The 19,884-nt window shown below is 33.2% G+C and overlaps 2 protein-coding genes across 5 annotated transcripts in view; both read right to left on the reverse strand.

The window, feature by feature from the left end:
* Nucleotides 1-15,217, reverse strand: part of LOC116170356 (transcription factor GATA-4-like) — a 94,634-nt gene extending 79,417 nt beyond the window's left edge. For 2 of the 4 annotated variants that reach the window (XM_031486686.1, XM_031486685.1), the window contains exon 1: nt 9,759-9,910. In XM_031486686.1, the coding sequence (XP_031342546.1) occupies nt 9,759-9,792 (34 nt within the window). In that variant the 5' untranslated portion in view covers nt 9,793-9,910. Of the gene's footprint in view, nt 1-9,289; nt 9,422-9,758; nt 9,911-14,880; nt 15,027-15,078 lie in introns of those variants that run through there. The other 2 variants (XM_031486687.1, XM_031486688.1) reach the window with 2 other exon arrangements.
* Nucleotides 15,218-15,365: 148 nt separating this feature from the next.
* LOC116170357 lies at nt 15,366-16,595 on the reverse strand. The gene is made up of 2 exons (XM_031486689.1): nt 16,119-16,595; nt 15,366-16,073 (listed from the first exon to the last, which is right to left on the reverse strand). The coding sequence occupies exons 1-2, from the start codon at nt 16,173-16,175 to the stop codon at nt 15,714-15,716; spliced, it is 417 nt and encodes a 138-aa protein (XP_031342549.1). The 5' UTR covers nt 16,176-16,595; the 3' UTR covers nt 15,366-15,713.
* Between the last annotated feature and the right edge of the window lie 3,289 nt (nt 16,596-19,884).

Genomic DNA, 19,884 nt, shown 5'->3' on the forward strand with positions numbered 1-19,884 from the left:
CCTGGGTTTGGAAGAGAAATTTTTCGAAAACTTGCAGTAGGTACCCGGGGAACATAAATCACGAATAGAAATTTATTTATCCTTGGATTTCTGCGCTTTTGATACCAATATACGCGTATATGTCAAAAATCAATTTTTGGAGCCTAAAAGTAATTTGCGGCATCAGAAGAACATAAATCATGAGCTTATTTTATCGTAAGAGTTTGAGAGACATTTTTTAAGAACTTGTACCATCAGGAATACACAAATCTCAATTAAAGATGTGGTTTAATCTGGCATTTCTGTACTTCTGATACTAATAGTTATTCATCTTGAAAGTTTGGCAGTATGCTCTGGCATTTCTGCATTCCTGTTACGAATATTTATATTAATTACTGTTAGAGAAACAGAAAATAAATCTTTCAATAATAGCAAATACAAATCCTATTCATAAAACAGTGGAAATGTTGCAACTGTTCATGAAGTCTTGGATTATGCGACCATATGCGAGTAATTTTTCGAGCATTTCAGTATCCGGAGAACATAAATCGCGAGCAAAAGTTTAGTTTAATTTGGGCCTTCTCGAATTTCTGCCATTTTGATAACAAAAAGGTGTTAAAAATCAGTTTTACTGTAATTTTTCATGAACTTGTCGCATCAGGAGACCATACAATGTTTCGGCTTAATTTATGTACTCCTGCACTCGTGATACTAATAGATGTTCATAAAGTCAATTTTGGAAAACTTGCAGTATACGGAGAGCGTCAAATCACGAGTAGAAATTTGCATTTCTGCGCTCTCGCTCGATACCAAAAATGAATCATGAAAACTTCAGGGATATAATTTCAAGAATGTGTGGTATCCGGAGAACATAAATCGCTAGTATTTTTGCTTTCTTGCATTTTGATACCGAATGTTTGTGGAATCAATCTTGAGAGTAATTTTTCAAGAATTTATGGTATCAAGAGAACATAAATCACAAGAAAATGTTGGGGTTTAAGAGCAATTTTGCGAGTAGTATCCGGAGCACATACATCGGGAATAGAAATTGCGCTTAATTTACGCATTTTTGCATTTCTGCTCTTTAGCGATACCAATAAATGTTAGTTAGTATTAGGAAATTTGTTCGATAGATAGGTATAGCACGATTAGGGCGTTGTGCGTGTGTGCACCATCCTGTTGAAACCAACAGTTTCCAACTTTTTTTTGTGTGCCGTGTACTTATCGTTGTATTCGTATTAAAAAATGCTACTCGATTCAATACAGTATTTTTACGCGACATATATACCTAGGTAAAAAAATTAAGTTGATGATGATTTTTATTTTTTGTATTTGTTCAAATAATCGGTCAATTTCGGTTTTCCTGTCATATCTTCGGAAGTAATCGGAATTTTCTGGTTTTCTTTAAAGCATGATAATGACTGTTTCATTGCGCATCTTTTCTTTATGTTGGACACAGTGTATATTTTAACCAAAAGGTGGGTTTTTCCCCGAATAAATATAGTAGATATTGAACCACATAGAATTTAATGTTGTAAGGGGTGTCTAAACAGGGGTGCGAACAAATTTCGGTTTGGTGTTTGGATATTTTCGAAAATAACAGAACCGGAGTTGAATATTTAACGCGCGAAAAACGAAAAAAAGGTCATATACAAATTACTTTAACGTATAGGTACAAATAGTGTTCATTCAACCAAAATGGCGCTCGAGTATCAAGGTTCATCTTGTCTATCTCTGAAATAAAAACGTGCAGTACAAACGGTCGCCATCGCGGATTATTGCCTCCACTTTTAATTTAAAAATTTGTGATTGGATTTCACGTTTCGTTGGGGGGAGGATGACAATGTCATAAAATAATGAAGACCCCTTTCCATAAACTGCGCCCTAAATCTTTCCTTTTGTTCTTGTATTCTACCAACTGTAAATCTAAAATGGCAAACTTTCTTGTGGCCTTAGTAACAGCAACTTTATTGCTATTTTTGGTTTTTTTTTAAATTGGCAAAACTGGAGGCTATTTAAGAACGAGTGGGTAATTAAAAAATAGGCACTTAACATTTGAATTTTATCGATCTGAAGATTTTAGTAATAAAAACCGGTATATTAAAGTTTACAACAATCTTACGTTTATGCATTCCAATTACTACGTTAATATTGCCGATCATCGATGCGTCACTTTTATTTAGATTTAGACGCGACCGACGCGATAAGATAGCGTCGCAGTCTTCTTTTCCTGCACCCGCGCCACCCCCCGCGAGCCGTTCTTTACCAATGCGATTGTGTTCAATATCACCTTCTAGAAAACATAAATCGAAATTTTCACGCTTATTAAAATCTTATTGTTCTTATTTATGATTTCCAATCGAGGTCAAATACCGTTTAAGATTTGCTACCGTTATGTTACCCTTTAATGGTCGATTTCAGGATGCCAATGCACTGCGATAAACCTTATCATCGAAACTATCGGTTGTTAATTAGGTACTTTCGTCCCTTCCTCGAGTGCGTAATTAACAACATCAGTTAATTTCGAAAATATTCCCGACCTTGGTCGCCTTTTTTTCCAACTAACGCGAATTGCATAACTAAAACGTTAAATAATGCGCCTAATAACGCATAGTGTGTTATCGTATAGTATAGAAATGGCGGATGTAAGTGTATACGTATTGTCCACGAAAAGGAGGTTATTATTGAATATCGCGCGGTGAAAAAAATTATTGGAATATTTTCGCTTTTGGACATCAAAACTGCATTCCATAAATTTATTTATACTACCGACTTTAGTCTATGTTTTTTTGTGGTTTGCTCAGGATTAGGTATGATATTTACGACGGTTTGCACAAGGTACCGTGAAGATTGTCAACAGACGAGAAATCTCGACGAAACCCGCGGAAAAAGAATATCAAATGCACCTTTTGTCAAAAAATTTTGACATTGACATTTTAAATGAAATGATTCTCTTTTGTTTTTGGAGCTTATTTTTTTAACGGCATCAACCGCTAATGTTCATTACATATCCTTAAAGACCTACATAATATACTTTTTTGCACTCATTAAAAGCATGTATAATGAAAACTAGGGGTTGCTATTTTAAAAAAATGCCCCCTTTGACCATGCAGAAGTAGGTACGCTACTGACCCCAAATTTCAAGTATATAGATTGCAAACTTTTGATAATTTTGGACCCAAAAAAGTTATATTGTCTGTTCCAGGCCTCATTTTCACCCTGTATGAATATGAGAGTTTTCCTAAAATTTGATCCTACCAGCTTCTTCAACATTTGAAATCCCGCCCACTCAAAAAATAAAGGCAAAATAAAATTTGGTACGAATTTCTCATAAAATCTTGTCTTCCAGACCCGGTTGCTAGAATAGAAACGAAGATCGATACTTTCTAGGGCCCATCTGCTATGAAATTTGTGTTCTTTTTGAGAGTTAGTTTTATAAGGGTCTTGAAAATATACCTACAGGTTGTTTCTAAATATGATGTAAACACGGAAGGGGCTTATTTTATTACTAAAAGTTCATAGAAACATAGGCTTTGTTACCGATCTACAGGGTGTTTAAAGTTTCAAGTTTTTTCTGCAGTTTTTAAGATATTTTGCTTAAATTTGAATTATCGCTGAATGGCTTACCTCATTGGTCATGTCAATGGTAGTAAGAATCTATAGGGTGTTGTTTTTTCAGGGGCCATGTTTCATTTTCCACCCCTGCACTTTTTTTCGATGCACCACTGGTATATTGTAAAATAAAAATTTGATTTTTTGGAAACTTTTTGGTCCCTTGTAATTTTTTCGTATTTGCGAACGTTGCGAAAAAAAAATTAAAAAAATTAGTTGGCTAAAAGAAATGTAAAATTTTTAAAATGGTTCAGAAAGGAATATGAAAAATGTTTAAAAAAATCCTAACAAAAAGAATAATATAAAAAAAATTTGAGAAAATTTTATTTTAGACATTTTACCTAGAATCCAGTGGCGTAGTAAAAAAAATTTATAGACCACCTTTTCTGACATTTGACCCCATGTTGGTATATTTTAAATGCAACACTTATATATACTTATATCTTAACGCCAGTTTATTTTCATATGTTTCCTGAATACGTTAATGTATCACAACCTATATTTTTTAATTTTAGCCAAGAACCAAAAATAAAAACCCAATTTTTTAGGGTTTTTAACTATACCTAGTAGGCCATGGATGGCTGAGATATACACTGCAGTCTCAACCACAGTATCTACATAACGCAAAAATATTTTTATACGTACAGGGTACTCCATAAATGTGGTATATGTTACTTTAAATAAAACACTTCACATTTGGTTGCAATAATGTATGGTTCTAAAAATGTTGCATACCCTTTGTACCGTGAAGACAACATTTTTTTAAATTTATAATTTTTTCAAAATTCACTTTTTGGACGTGACAACAAGTACCTACGAATTTTTCAAATCTGTTTTCAGTAACACATAAGCAATTATCAAGAGACTAACTGATTAAACTTTGATTATTTGGACTTTCTGTCCGCCCGGCGGGCGTTTGTGTCGCTCGTTCTCTGTATTGATCTAAAACAAATTATTCTACAGGGTATTTACAACACAACACCAGAAACTTGAAACTTTTTGCAAATGGGAAGACCTTTCTTCCTGTGGTTGTTGCAACTTTCCGTATTTTTGCTACAGTATAGCAAACACCCTGTAAAATGGCAAATTTTCACAAAAGATTTAGCATTTACCATCTTAAATTAACGAAATATGTTTGTTGATTGTTGATATATCTACGCAAACCACGATTTTTTAAAATATTAGGTAAGTCAGGATTTGGTATAAGTACACAATCACACATTTTTAGAACAATTCATTATTATTGTAATCAAATGTTATGTCTCATTTAAAAAAATATACGTATGTCTACCACATTTATGGAGCACCCTGTACGTACAAAGTATGAATAGATATATTTACTAGGTATGTATAGTGTTCCATTTAAAATAGGTGACTTATGTCTCACATAAAAAAAAACTCCTGGCGTAGTTTAACATTTTTAGACCACCGTTTCTGAGATTTGGCCTAAAGAAATATTTTTTAAGTGCGACACCCTGTATATCTTAACGTAAATGTTTTTGCATTATTTTTTCTGATTACATCGATGTATCACAATGTGTATTTTTTTAAATTTTAGCCGTGAACCAAAAATAAAAACCTTTAGACGCAGTTTAAATAGTAGGCCATGGATTCATGCAGATTTTGTTTTGTTTATTGTATCCATGGTAACTATGACCAATCAATAAAAATCGCTGACAGTAGAAGCATGTCATTTCAAAATTTAGAAAAATATGATCAATAAAAAAAATGCAAAAAAAGACTTTAAGATATACAGTGTTGCATTTAAAAAAATCAACTTTGGGTACAAAAAATTCAAGATGGCGATCTCACTCAAATAAGGTATAAAAAAATTGTTAACTACAAAATATTGAAATAATTTCAAACGGAAGTGTTCTAATTTTCAATTCTAAATATCTCAAACAGTTTGATCGTGAGAACTTCCGTTCCATCTTTAATAGCGACCCTGTATACAGAGTATAACATCCCTAAGCCGTCTTTATTTATTTATAAAGTTGAAATTCTGAAAACATTTTTTACAAAATTGGAAAAGATCGACCCGGAAAAAAATTTTCTTATAGAATGTGGCCTGTAGAATCCATAATTTCAAACAGTTCCAAGATTGGGCTACTAGTTCAAAAGTTACAGCCCGTTCAATTTTCTTTCGAAATTGGTTTCTAGTCATAACTTTGATTGAGAAGTAAGAAGAAGTACGAATTGATTTGGATTCTACGCACCCAAATTAATAAGAAAAAGTGTTTTCCCGAGAAATTTTGGTGTAGTCAATTTTTGGTAAAAAAAAGAAGACGCTGCCTTTTTTTGAGCCCCGAAGAAAAAATTGTCTCGGATCGACCCGGAAAAAAAGTTTTCTTATAGAAAATTACCATACAGTTTTTTTTAATTGCAGCTGATAATTAAAAGTAACAAAATATACAATCCAAACGAGGCGCGTCGCCTATCATTGTATTTCAGCACTTTCATGCTACGACAAAAAATTATAAATTCATTGTAAAACACTTCAATTAAAAGATTTTGTTAACAACCTAATATCAACCCCAATTAGAGAAACGTGTTAATAATTTATTAATAGTGCAAGAAACTAAATACAGCACATACTTATAAATTTATGATCTACAGGCCATCTACCCTGTATAACTTCTTTAAGATTAATATATAAAATCCAGGGAAATCAAGATATTTCGAAAACTATAAGAGATAGGTATCTATAGGATACTATTATCTAAAGTTGAAGGTTTTTGGAGCAGCTAAAAGATGATACAAAAATATACCGGATGTTCCATTTAAAAAAAGTGAGATTTTTAATATGATGTTTTGTAACTTTGGACCTACAAAAAAACACCCTGGCCTGTAAGCTATTTTTTTTAATGTTTCGTAGTAGATGTATTTACTTGACTTTTACTTTACCCAGGATAAAAGATACAGAATCTGGAATCAAAATTTAAGTATTAATTGTGACAATATACTGACGCTTGCAATGCCAAATTTTTCTTACAAATCAAATTATCTTTAAAAATGTAGGTACTAGTTTTTCGGATATGAACCATATAATAAAAAAAGTCGTACAATTACACGTAGAATAAAAAAATGCATTCAAATACAGAGGGTTCCATTTAAAAAAATGTACTATTTTAAAATTGGCGCCCTACTTTGTGAGCGCACCCTGTATAATTCCAAATATTTTTTAAATGTGAAAAATATTCTTGTACTGATGGTATTCTAATGAAAGGTCTCATAGAAAGGAATTGATTTTTCCTCCCCCTCCGTCCCTTATCATGATCGATTATAATTCCTCATACCAAAGCGTCAGTATATTGTCAAAATGATTACTTAAACTTTGATTCCAGGTTCTATATCTTTTATCCTGGGTAAAGTAAAAGACAAATAAATACATATACTATGAAACATTAAAAAATAGCTTACAGGGTGTTTTTTGTAGGTCCAAAGTTACAAAACTTCAAATTAAAAAAATCTCATTTTTTTAAAAGAACACCCTGTATAACTTCTTTAAGATTAAAATATAAAATCCAGGAAAATCAAGATATTTCGAAAACTATAAGAGATAGGTATAGGATATTATACAGTGTGTAAAGCGATGGGGTATAATAATAATAATAATAATAACTTTATTGTCTGTGATCAAGTACCTTGACATAGATAGACATCGTCATACATTCAAGAGAGAATTTTTTTTAAATATTGATTTAAAAAAAATGTATACTTCATGATATTTTTTGCTTGCTTTGAAAGTATCAGTAACGTTTCGATTGTTTGTGGTTTGATAGCAATACGCTATCTTGATTATAATGTAGAATGATATAACTCAATAAAAAAAATTAATTTTTTATTTTTCCAGATTTCTATAAATAAATTTTAGATTATCGAAACGTTATTGGTACTTTCAAAGCAAGCAAAAAATATCATGAAGAATACATTTTTTTCATAATTCAATAGGTATTTAAAAAAAAATTCCCTCTTGTATACCCCATCGCTTTACACACTGTATATTTTGGAGCAGCTAAAAGATGATAGAAAAATATACAAGATGTTCCATTTAAAAAAAGTGAGATTTTTAATATGAAGTTTTATAACTTTGGACCCATAAAAAACCATGTAGGTATGCTATTTTTTTTTAATGTTTCATAGTAGAATGTGTTTATTTGACTTTTACTTTACCCATCAGGATAAAAGATACCTACAGAATCTGGAATCAAAATTTAAGTATTAATTTTGACAATATACTGACGCTTGCAAATGCCAAATTTTTCTTACAAATCAAATTATCTTTAAAACTACTAGTTTTTCGGATATGAACCGTATAATAAAAAAAGTCGTACAATTACACGTAGAATTTAAAAAATGCATTCAAATACAGGGGGTTCCATTAAAAAAAATGTACCATTTTGGCGTCCTACTTTGTGAACGCACCCTGTATAATTCCAAATATTTTTAAAACGTGAAGAATATTCAACCATATCATAATACAAAAGCACTCTTTCGAAAAATCTTATCTTCAAGGCATTAAGTTACTCCGCGCAATCGTTGACTCATCCTGTACAAATCAGAAGAAGAGATATACAGGGTCGGTTGAATTAAAGCTAGCCAATGTGGTTTTTACGCTGATTATGGTACAGAAAAACAATTGACAGTCGCATTTCTCAAAATTTCGCAAAAAACGCACTTTTTTCTAGGACATTGCCAACAAAAGTCGTCGTACGTAATCAACGTGGCTTTGACTGAGAAATATGAATTCGTTAATTGTCATAAAATAAATAAGGCCTTACGCATTTAGAAAAACATGATAAAAGTGAATGTTACATTGTGTTTAGAAAACAGTGGGCGTTTGTCAATTTTTTGAGAATGCGACTGTCAATTGTTTTTCTGTTTGCACCATTGTAATTTAACCGAACTTGTATCTCTTATAATGACTAAGTTAGTAACAGTGCCGACTTAAACAAAGGCCCTATAGGTCTATAGCAACCTATATGTAGTCTGGATCAAAAGTATTGTTCCTCGAATACCTCAACCAACCATGTACCTAGCCTAGGTACCTAGCTATACAGCACAAGTACCTAACCACTTTTGAATCTGAGTGCAAGTAGATAATTAGAATAAGTAGGTATGAGAAAAACTTACAAAAAACACCAAAATGTTGAGAGAAACAATTGAAACAAATGAAGAAAATTCGAATTTGTTTACAATTATACGATCTTCAAAATAGCTCTAATTGGCTTGTAACTATATACATGATGATTGACACGAAAATTGGCCAATCGGGAATTTCCCATCGTCAATTGTTTTGGGGTTACCTATAGCCGTTCGATTTCCAAACCGGCCACGTCCAAAAGATTGTAACGGGAACATTTTGAAGGGCAAATTAAATTTATATTAAATTGTGAAACGCACTAAATCTATAACTTCTCATAAGTAAAATAAAGCCTCGGTCGAGTAAAGAGGTTAAATGTCATGCATGTCAGTCAATATGTAAACAATTTCATTTTTAGACATTTTTTCTCCTCAAATTTTTGAATCGACGCCGTTGTCGAGGATTTTAATGAGCGCGAGATGTTGAGAAAATCGTTATCAATTTCGAAAACGACTCGAATATATAAATCAATATTTTAATTGTTTATGTAAATATTAAAGCTCCTGATGGGATGTTACATATATATATTGTCGTCTGAAAAGTGAACTTTCTGACCTTTACACAGACTTTGCCCGTTGCTCGGCTACAACACTTTCATAAATTGTATTTATTTTTAACATTTTCAGAGAAAAAAAATTGAATTTCGTGATTTCACAACGACGCGCGCGGCGGAGCGCACCGATCAAACTGCGGGCACGTTTGCCGAGGATGAATAAAACTTAAGGACTCTCAGCGCGATAATGGCAGGTTGATAAAGGATTAGACATATCAATAATTGTTGTTGTAGTAGCTATAATAACGCGATGATATGCGCAGTTTATCGTCTAACATAATAATCTCAGATTAGAGGGCTACCTAAACGTGAAAGCTCGGGCCGATGTGTAGGTATGGTGTTATCAGTTAGCGGCCGAGGGAAGGCGGCGGGCCGAAAAAGGGAGGTGAAAAAAAAAGTGAAAAGTAAGCGACCGGCGAGCTTTTACGATAAAGTAATCTCTCGTGCGTATATAAAATTTTATCTACTCACCGTATGCTCGCTGATAATCAGGTTTTGTTGCCATTATCGGGTGTTATCAACTGCTATCAACTGTATACTACAAGCACACTAGCGAATTAGTTAACAGTTACAGTAAAGACGGTCCTGCTGTGCGTTCGGTACGATTTCAGATCGGAAGCAATTGGTGGGGACAAAAGGGAGTTTTGCTTAACTTTATCGGGAGTGGGGAGTAACGCCTTAATTTCACTTTTGTTTTTTTTTGTTTTTAATTTCGGTCGGTTTCAAGTTGGCCTAAAGTTGCTTTATTTATAATCATCGTTTGCCGGTTTTCGCCATTACTAATATGCGAGTGCGCAGCTGTTTCGCAAAACGTCTGGCCACCTTTGATAACGCCTTTTTTATTTAAACCAATTCAGGTACCTATTATTATAATAAATATTTCTAAATACGCATTTGTGTCATTTCTTTGTCCACTTCAACTGGATGAACCGATATCAATTGCACATTGCTCATTTATTTGAATTCGAACTATTTACGTGCGTTTCAAAACAAAAATCCTCATAAACTTTATCTTATTTAATTAACATTAAAATTTAATTAAATCCCCACAATTAGATGGAAATGAATCAATTGGAAAGTAATAAATGTATTATTTGTTTCAAAATATAATTAATTTATTTACCTTTGAAAACAACGCGCTCTTGTTGTGCATAACACTACAGACGGCTGATGTAATACAGTGGCGTAGCTAGCAACATGTAGGTGGGTATGGACCCATTCTTCCATCGCCCAAATTACTAATTTCCGACTAATTTCGCTACATGTCCAAGAGAATTTGAAAAGAGTGTCTGGTCGAAAATTTTAAAGAGCTTAGATTTGGATTTTTTATACACTCCATTTAGGGTGCATCATCTTGAAATAAAAATTTTGCCAATTTTTTTTTACAAAATCGGACATAGTGCACGGCGTCGACGAGCCATGCCATTTATATATTTTTACACACCAACGTGGGCTATCTCATATCTAGAAAAGGAGACCAACAAATACTTTCAAAATTTGAAAAAAATATGCTAATGTCGATTGTACAGGGTGTCTTAAATTGAGTAGGATAACATGCGGCTATCTTTATTATTATCATATTTACAGAGTCGGTTAAATTAGCAAAATTGTGTAGTTTTTAATGCCAATTAATGACAATTAGACCTCTATGCTAGTTTTGTTTCCATGGCCAACTATAAAAAAAATGAAAATTGTAATTTTACCCATGTTTATTATTGATATGATAAATTGATAACTTGTTATATACCTATATGGTTGGAAACAGAAAAAAAAACTGTAGCAAACTGAGTATAAAAATCGAATATGGCGTCCATGTAAAATAAAAAAATTGATGTCGGTATCTCGAAAACCGCCATTTTGAAAAAAATTTCTACATCCATTGAATTTATCCAATCTAATCTTGCAACTTTTATTTGAAAATTTTTTCCATAGCTCTCTTTGTTACTAAAATATTTGAACTTTTTAAAAATTGCAATTTTCGTTTTTTTCCAATTATCTACGCAACGATTTGTTTTTTCAAAATATCGCATCGGAATATCCATCAGCATAAAAAACTACACAACTTTACCAATTTAACCGAATCTGTAAGTATAATAATAAGAAAGATAGCCCTCAATCCTACTCAATTTAAGACATCCTGTAGGTATATATCCGAAGTGATAATGGAACACTGTACAGGGTGGTTCAAATTCGTGACTCACCATTGGGATCTCCGCGACCCTGCGAAATACAGTGTAGGTTAAATAAGGGTAAAGTTGCCCATTTTTGTGACTAAAAAAACGTTTTGAAATTTGTGAAAAATCTTTGAAAAACTAGGTACTAACAGGGGCGGACTGGGTACTTACGGGCCAGGTGGAATTGCATAGGTTACGGGCCATTGAAGTATTAGTGCAGTAATGAAGTTGGGGGGGGGGGGGGCTCGNAACATTTTTTTGCTTCATTTTAGTACTCCTTTTTCGGAAATCAATTACAATACAGTTTTTTTTTTAAATTGCAGCTGATAATTAAAACTTTTGATTGAGACGTCCGATCGAAAAAGTACGAATTGTTTTAGATTCTACGCACCAAAATTAATAAAAAAAAGTGTTTTCCCGAGAAATTTTGGTGCAGTCAATTTTTGGTAAAAAAGGAAGGTTATACACTGCCTTTTTTTGAGCCCCGAAAAAAAATTGTCTCAGATCGACCCGGAAAAAAAAATTTTCTTATAGAATGTGGCCTGTAGAATCCATAATTTCAAACAGTTCCAAGATTGGGCTTCTAGTTCAAAAGTTACAGCCCTTTGAATTTTCTTTCGAAATTGGTTTCTAGTCAGGGGCGGGCCAGGTGGAATTGCATAGGTTACGGGCCATTAAAGTATTAGTGTAGTAATGAAGGTGGCGGGGGGGTAGCTCTGCGGTGCACACAAAAAACATTTTTTGCTTCATTTTAAAGTACTCCTTTTTCGGAAATCAATTACAATACAGTTTTTTTTTAAATTGCAGCTGATAATTAAAAGTAACAAAATATACAATCCAAACGAGGCGCGTCGCCTATCATTGTATTTCATCACTTTCATGCTACGACAAAAAATGATAAATTCATTGTAAAACACTTCAATTAAAACAGAATTTTTTAACAACCTAACATCAACCCCAATTAGAGAAACGTGTTAATAACTTATTAATAGTGCAAGAAACTAAATACAGCACATACTTATAAATTTCCAACGGGCCATTATGACGTACAGGCCAGGTGGCAATCGCCACCCGCCCCCCGGGCCAGTCCGCCCCTGGGTACTAACTACTTTCTTATGGACGCCATATTGGATTTTTAGTGAATGAGATAGACGACAAAAAAAGAAAAATAATGACGTCACACTCACATACCTACTTTTATATAAATTTACAAAAAAAATTCAAAATAACATCATCAAATGTTTTATATTCATTTCTCAACAAAACATTCACGGGTAACTAGATCTTGCTGAATCAACAAGAGCGGGATAATAAACAAAATGGAAAAATAATAGTAACAATATCCGACCGTTTAATCTAAGGAAAATGAAAACGAAATTTATAGTGATATCTCAGTTATTTTCAAAAATTTCAGATGAATTTTTTTACTCACAAAAAAGGGAAACTTTGCCGTTAACTTACTCTGTATCTCTCACCGTTACGGAAATCCCAATGGTGAGCCACGAATTTGAACCACCCTGTACCTATACCTATATATTGTTTCATCTTAAATAATATCTTGTGCCTAAATTTAGCCATTTTGACATATTTTAATTTTTATGTCAAAAATGACTTTTGATACAGTCATAATTACCAATTTTTTTTAGGGATACACCTATATACACTGTGTCCAAAATAAGGGTGTGTATCACAGGGATCTCGGAAACTATAGAATATATGTACGACAATGATCAAATTATAGAAAAGATGCGCAATTAAAGTTATTATCATGCTTTAATGAAAACCAGAAAATTCCGATTACTTCCGAAGATATGCCAAAAAAAAACCGAAATTTTCCGATTTCGTTTTTATTTTTTTCTGATGACAGATACAAAGAAATAAAAACACTTTCTCATTGCCATTTTTTGAGCTCTACAAGACACCGTTGATCTTCCGATTTCGTTTTCGAGGAATCACCATTAAGTCCGTCTCCGTCTGTCCGTCTGTACCACTACCAACTAGGCCTCCAGTTTAACCTTTTTCGTCCTAGTTTTTTTAGCGCATTTTTGTAAGAATTTAAAAAAATGTGCTGTTGTTTGGGTTTTTGTCCGCCCGTTCGTTCGTCCATCCGTCAGTCCGTCGGGATCCACTTCTACCGTTTTGAAGTACTTCTAGGGGAATGGTCCTAGAGTCCTGGAATTTTTTGCAGTAGGTAGCCTATATACCTTGAAGGTGTGTCAGACGGCCATCAAATTTCGATGTCTAAAAGGGGGGCCCCTCCACGAATTATTTTCTGAGATGTTGTTTTTGAAAGTAAACCGTGCATAACTTTTACATTTACGACAAGCAATTGGTTGGAAATGGGGGGGGGGGGTTAAACACATGTTCTACCCTTCATGGTATTCTAATGAAAGGTCTCATCGAAATAAATTGGTTTGTACAAACTATACCTTTCCCGTGCGACTCTTTTTCGAGATCAGTGAGCGACAGAGCCTGAGGGGAGGGAGAGTGGAACTAGTTTTATCCTTCATGCTCGGGCTCGAGGATGAATCTGTAGCCGTTTTTGGATTCTACCTACTCGATTTAAATCCTTATTAATGCACCAATTTTCTTGGGAAAAATACCAAACTCGATTGCTCGATGCCCAAGAAGTGTTCTATATGAATGCTGACCAAATTATTTGTAACCTAAAGATGCCAAAATCGTTATTTAAGCACCAATTTTCTTGGAAAAAAGACCAAGTTCTATTTTGAAAAAAAATTTTGCAGCGTCGCATATGCACGAGAGAACGTAGGTACCATACAAAAATTATCGGCTATATTGCGAAATAATTAATTCAATAAAGGGTAAATTTCGTCAGAGTATAAAAACATGTAATATTCGATACTTTTCAAGCAAGCATTTTTGCCTAGAAAAGATATCAGTTTCAGGGGATGATTTATTGGGGCTTAACTGCACCTGCATAAGCGAGACGGATTGGGGTGCAGCAGTCGTTTCTTTTGTGAGTTACGGTAAACCTTGCGACTACCAGTTTATATATCTTATATTTGAATGTCACTTAATTAATTTATATATAGGGTGTCTCATTTATTTTGCGACAGTCGATTATTTCGGAAACTAGCGGAGATTAAAAAAAATTATTCTTCAGACTTCACTTATTGATTATTGACATATTTTGTAAAATTCTTGTTAAAATACCACCCCACAATTGAAAAGCATTACTTATCGCACCCGCCGGTTACCTTCTAATTTTTTTAAGGGGAGGTTTAAGAAGTGCAGAGGGCAAGAGTACCAAGGTTTGTTCGTGCACCATTTTTATGTTCCCACCTCCCTTCGAAACAGGTTTTTGGAATTTTTTCAACATTTTCACTGGGAACTTTTCTACATAGAATATACAAAAAGTGCTAAGAGTCCATAAATATATTTTTTAAGTTACTCACGCTATATAGATTTGCAATATGTTGTCCCATATACTAAAATTCCTTGTTTATGTACCAATTCCTTGGAGAAAAACATCAAAATCCATAAAGGTTCTTGAGACACTCTCTTGATGAACAGTAGGTACTAAAACTGATTATCTCTGCATCTGAAATAATGAGCTTTACCAATCGGAGTTTGTTTAGGTAGGTATACCGTACCTAAATTGGTTTTAACGCAACATTTGGACTTTGTGTGATGGGCGGTAAACTAAGCACTTCGCAGCTCGGTCCTGAAACACTTAGAGAAGATCCTAAACTTTGAATATCAACTGATTCCAGACCATTTTATTTAATGAAAACATGCATACAGAGTGATGCAATTTTTATAAGTTTAAGCTACATTCGAATTCGGACCAAATCCATCCAAACTGGACAGTTTTTCGAAAACTGTACCAAAATACAAAATTGTATCTTGGTAATGGAAACGAAACATTAAAAAGTACAAATGTCCTTCATTCATGATCTCTCGATCTCCGGCTAACGATCATATTTTATTTTATTCAAACAGTTCAGGGCTAACAGTTTTGCTCTTAGAAGATATTTTCCTACTTATACTTTAATTTAAACTAAGTTTGTTTCTAATTTGTAACTATTGGTTACGATCACACACAACTAAAGAATCTATTCTGTATATTGTCGTTAACAAACGATATCGTAATGGTAACGATTTGATCTTGAACGACAGCTATATTCCGTATAACTAGTCACAGAATAGAGAAAGTCGTTGCTGAACGACATCGTTACGCGTTAGAGAATAGACCCCTTAGTTTATATTGGACTTGAATGGACATGTATCACACGGTATAACTGCACGGATCTTCCAATCCTTTGATGACACACTCACAAAGCTTGTAGGATTTTTTGGAGTGATTCTTTTCGTGTGTCGCCTGCTTTATACACTTTTTGAGAAGATTGTAATTGAGGTAGTCCGCTTTTTTGAGTATTTCCAGCTCCTGGAACTCGCCCTCTTCCGACAGCATTCCCAATTTAACGTACATGCACCTCATATACTCGTGAAACTGCGGCACGTCCAGTTTGTAACCCTTGCGCAACATTTGGTGGACATGTTCGGGATCAACGTTGGACTCCTTGATGCAAAATTCCTTATGCGGTTGCATTAACGAGCTCCATTTGTCCACAATATATTTGTGAATCTACAAGAAGTTGATTATTGGCGAATTGATTAACAAAGTACATACCTCTGTCGATTCAATCGACATAATGCATAGTACAGCGAAAATTAGGAGAACCTTCATTTTTCTACCAAGTACAACGACTGACGATTATGCTTAGGTATATTCGCTCTTTATATACGTTCATTAAACTATCAGACGAATAATTACAAGACAATTAGTAATCTTGAGTACGTTCATTAATTGTTTGTCTGGTAAATACAAATAAGAAGTAATTATGCATATCGACATGCATCTTTCTCGTGTTTCTACCATTTGCAAACAAAAAAAATGTTCAATTGTCAAAAACAAATGAGTTAAACTGTATATGGTGGTCAAAATTGGGCACTTTCTTATAGAAACACCCTTTGTTTTAAGAGACCTAGGCGTCTGGAGCCCAATTTTAAAGAGAAAATCATTGGCGCAAACAGAATTGTAATCGTTTGGCCGCTAGGGGCATTTCTCGAATTTAGTCGATAACTTTCTTAGAGCTTTCACATCGATCACCCTATATATTGGAGTGATTTATCACTTGTTATATTTATATTAAATATTATTACATTTTATACATTACAATGTTTTTATTGTAGGCATGTAGGTTTCCATGGCGAACAAAAGATGGCAGGTTTGTGTAAAAAGACTATTTTTTGATTATTTGGAAATGTTTATTAGTTCCAAATATTATTAAATTCAAATAACACACAAAAAACAAAAAAAAACATGCGAATAAAACAAATAAGTCATGTGGTATATAAATAAATAACCAAAAAAAAAAAAAAAACAATCCTGCCATCTTTTGTTCGCCATGGAAACCTAGATATCTACAATAAAAACATTTTAATGTAGGTAAGTATAAACTGCAATATTGCAAATAATATTTAATATAAATTTAGGAAATTTTACGCTCTTTTCAAAAACTCCAAAATATACCTATAGGGTGATCGGTATAAAATATAATAAATAAAAAATAGTTTAGGGTTGTATAAGAAAAACCAAACACCCTGTATCGCATTGGATTCTACATAAAAAAGTGCTCTAAGAAAGATTTTGCCAAAATCAATTATCTGAAGCTAAACGAGCGTATTGATATGCATTCAATACTAGGCGCACCGGATACATAATTTTTTTAGAATGATTCAAGAGGGTTCATTTTGAAAAAGGCCCTGTATAATTAATGCCGTAACTAGGGGAAAGCCATAGGAGTTAAACTTCCCAGGTAGGTAATTTCCCCCCTCTCTTTAACATACGCCCATTGAAATAATTTCAGGGATAAGAGCTTATGTACTTATAATGTAAAACAAAGACAAATACATTATGCAACCCTGCGTGCTCCTTACTAAATTCAATCATAAAAACAGTAAAGAAAATTGTAACAATTTAAAAATCATTTACAATTAATTAAATTGTCATAATCTCAAACTGTACATTTTAACGTTGCGATCGGTGGCACCTACATCTGTGTAAACAGCTTCCGACCGAAAAGTTTAAAGGATTATTATCAGTTCTGGTTATTAAATGATAATGAATGGGCTCGGCCCTTTTCTCTCTTATGTAAACAAATTTCGGAATGGTCGTAAATTACTCATAGGTACCGGTTCAATGGTGTAGTGACTGACACTTTATGAAGTAATGTTATGTCCATTGTTCAGATAAACAGCCCTAATGTATTTGTTTATCTTTAGTCAAACCGAATTACCAATAACATTTGCACAGTAGTTTGAATAAGTGACTAAGGACTCATGTAAATATTTGATGTGCTACTTCTCTTTACTAGATAATTATAATTTAAATTAGTTTCCAAAAAAACAAAGCGTCCGTCTGGTGGCTAGAGATCTCAGCACTGAGACGTCGCAGAAAAGTGCGGTCTAATTTCATATGGGTTTAGGATATTGCGTGAACGAAAATTAAGAAACATTCCAAATTTCCCATTTTTTAAGATATCGACTGATTTATACATTGCAAAAGTGCGTAAATATTGCTACAACTTATTTTTTATTACCTAGTCGACACAGAAAATGTCGAATACGAGGGGCAGGGGCGCTTTTTTGCTGGAATCACTGGTCAAACAATTATATAGATGCTTGCCGACTATAGGAAAATCCGTATTGAAAAATTCACAGTTGTACCTAACTTGAAAACTTCCAATGAACATGAGAAGAACTTTTTAACGACAACTACTCATTTTTAAGTGCATAGTATATCCACTAAAAGGGGCTCTTCAGAAGAAGTTTAGTGGCAATCTCAAAGCGCGATATGAATAAAGGTGTCAAGATAAATTGTGTTCGCAAATTACATAAATAAATTAAACATAATATAATAATAGCAATTTGTTAAGAACAAAAAAAAATGGTAGGTACTACAAGTACTATCCTCAAAAGGATAAATTTCAGACAATAACAAATTGTTTGAAATTTTTTCTTGTAGTATATGCGTAATTGCGTACCCAATAAGATTGTTGTATTAAATTTATTCTGTGCTTTATTATTCATTTCGACATTTACCTACTTTCATTAGAAAGTTTATTTATAATGCGATTAGTAACTAATATTCTGTTACTATTTCTAAGAGTAATATATATGGATAAGTGTACTGACGAAGATACTGTTCATTTATTGAAAGACGAAAGAAAAATAAATCTTATTGCATATACAAAACATTAATTATATTGCTATTCTCAAAAGGACAAAGTTTATTTGGTGGGTGTCATACCAATTACCATTTTAAAATGCACCACAGGTAGTATAAAACCTACCTAATGTGGTTAATAAATTTAATTTGCACAATAAAATATGGACAAGTAGAACACAACCACATTTTTATTACAAAATCTCTACTCGCTCAATTTTTGAGAGCAAGATTCTACGATATAAAACATCAAAAATAAGATTTTGAAATTATTAACAAAAAAGGTAGGTGGTTCAGGACAACAATAAATAAACTAAAAAGTGTTTCCAATTATTTATAAGTAACAAAGTCTGTGGTACATAGGTACATTCAAACACACTACTGAGGTGACCACGTTTTCTGTGTTGTCTCCACTCGAAAAATTCTTAACTCTGGTGACACTAAAAAAAAATATTAAACACAAACTTATAGCTTAGTGTACTGTACTTACCCAATAAAAAAATCTAGTATTTACAGGAAATTTAAAAAGGAGAAAATCATACTGCGTTTTGATGTCATCTTTATTATCTGTTAATAATTATCATATTTTACTTATGAATAATGACTAGACTGAAATAGACTATAGGCTGCAATTGTAATTGGCTTCAATAATGCAGCAAATCCGTTTTGATTTGTATGATAACTTTTTAGGAAATAAACTAATGGAAAAAATAACATAATGAACTGTGAAATCAATCTGGCTAAATTAAAAAACCTGTGCTGTTGATTAGTCGCCTCTTACGACACACAGTGCCCTCTGTGGTAGGAAAATTCTACTAGAGTTTGTGCGATATAAAATTATACACACCTATGAACCAGCATATGAAGGTATATTTATACCACACAAAATCTACCCGTCCCTACACGGGGGAAATAAAAAAAGAAACTACACTCTAGGACAATTGTACTACCGAAATCCGAGTGGGTTTGGTGACTATGAATGGTTTGTCAGGAAATAAGATTGAAAGGAAAGCCTTGTATAAATTACTTAAGAATTTAATTGGCCAACTTCTTTTACAATTAAATAATATTTCGGGTGATTCATCCAATCGAGAATCTTCATGGTACAATATTGATATTACCCATTTTTATTCCGAGTATTAGTTTAACGTGTCGCTAAGCAAATGCT

This window comes from Photinus pyralis, unplaced genomic scaffold, assembly GCF_008802855.1.
Source record: "Photinus pyralis isolate 1611_PpyrPB1 unplaced genomic scaffold, Ppyr1.3 Ppyr1.4_LG5, whole genome shotgun sequence".
Classification (NCBI taxonomy): Eukaryota; Metazoa; Arthropoda; class Insecta; order Coleoptera; family Lampyridae; genus Photinus; species Photinus pyralis.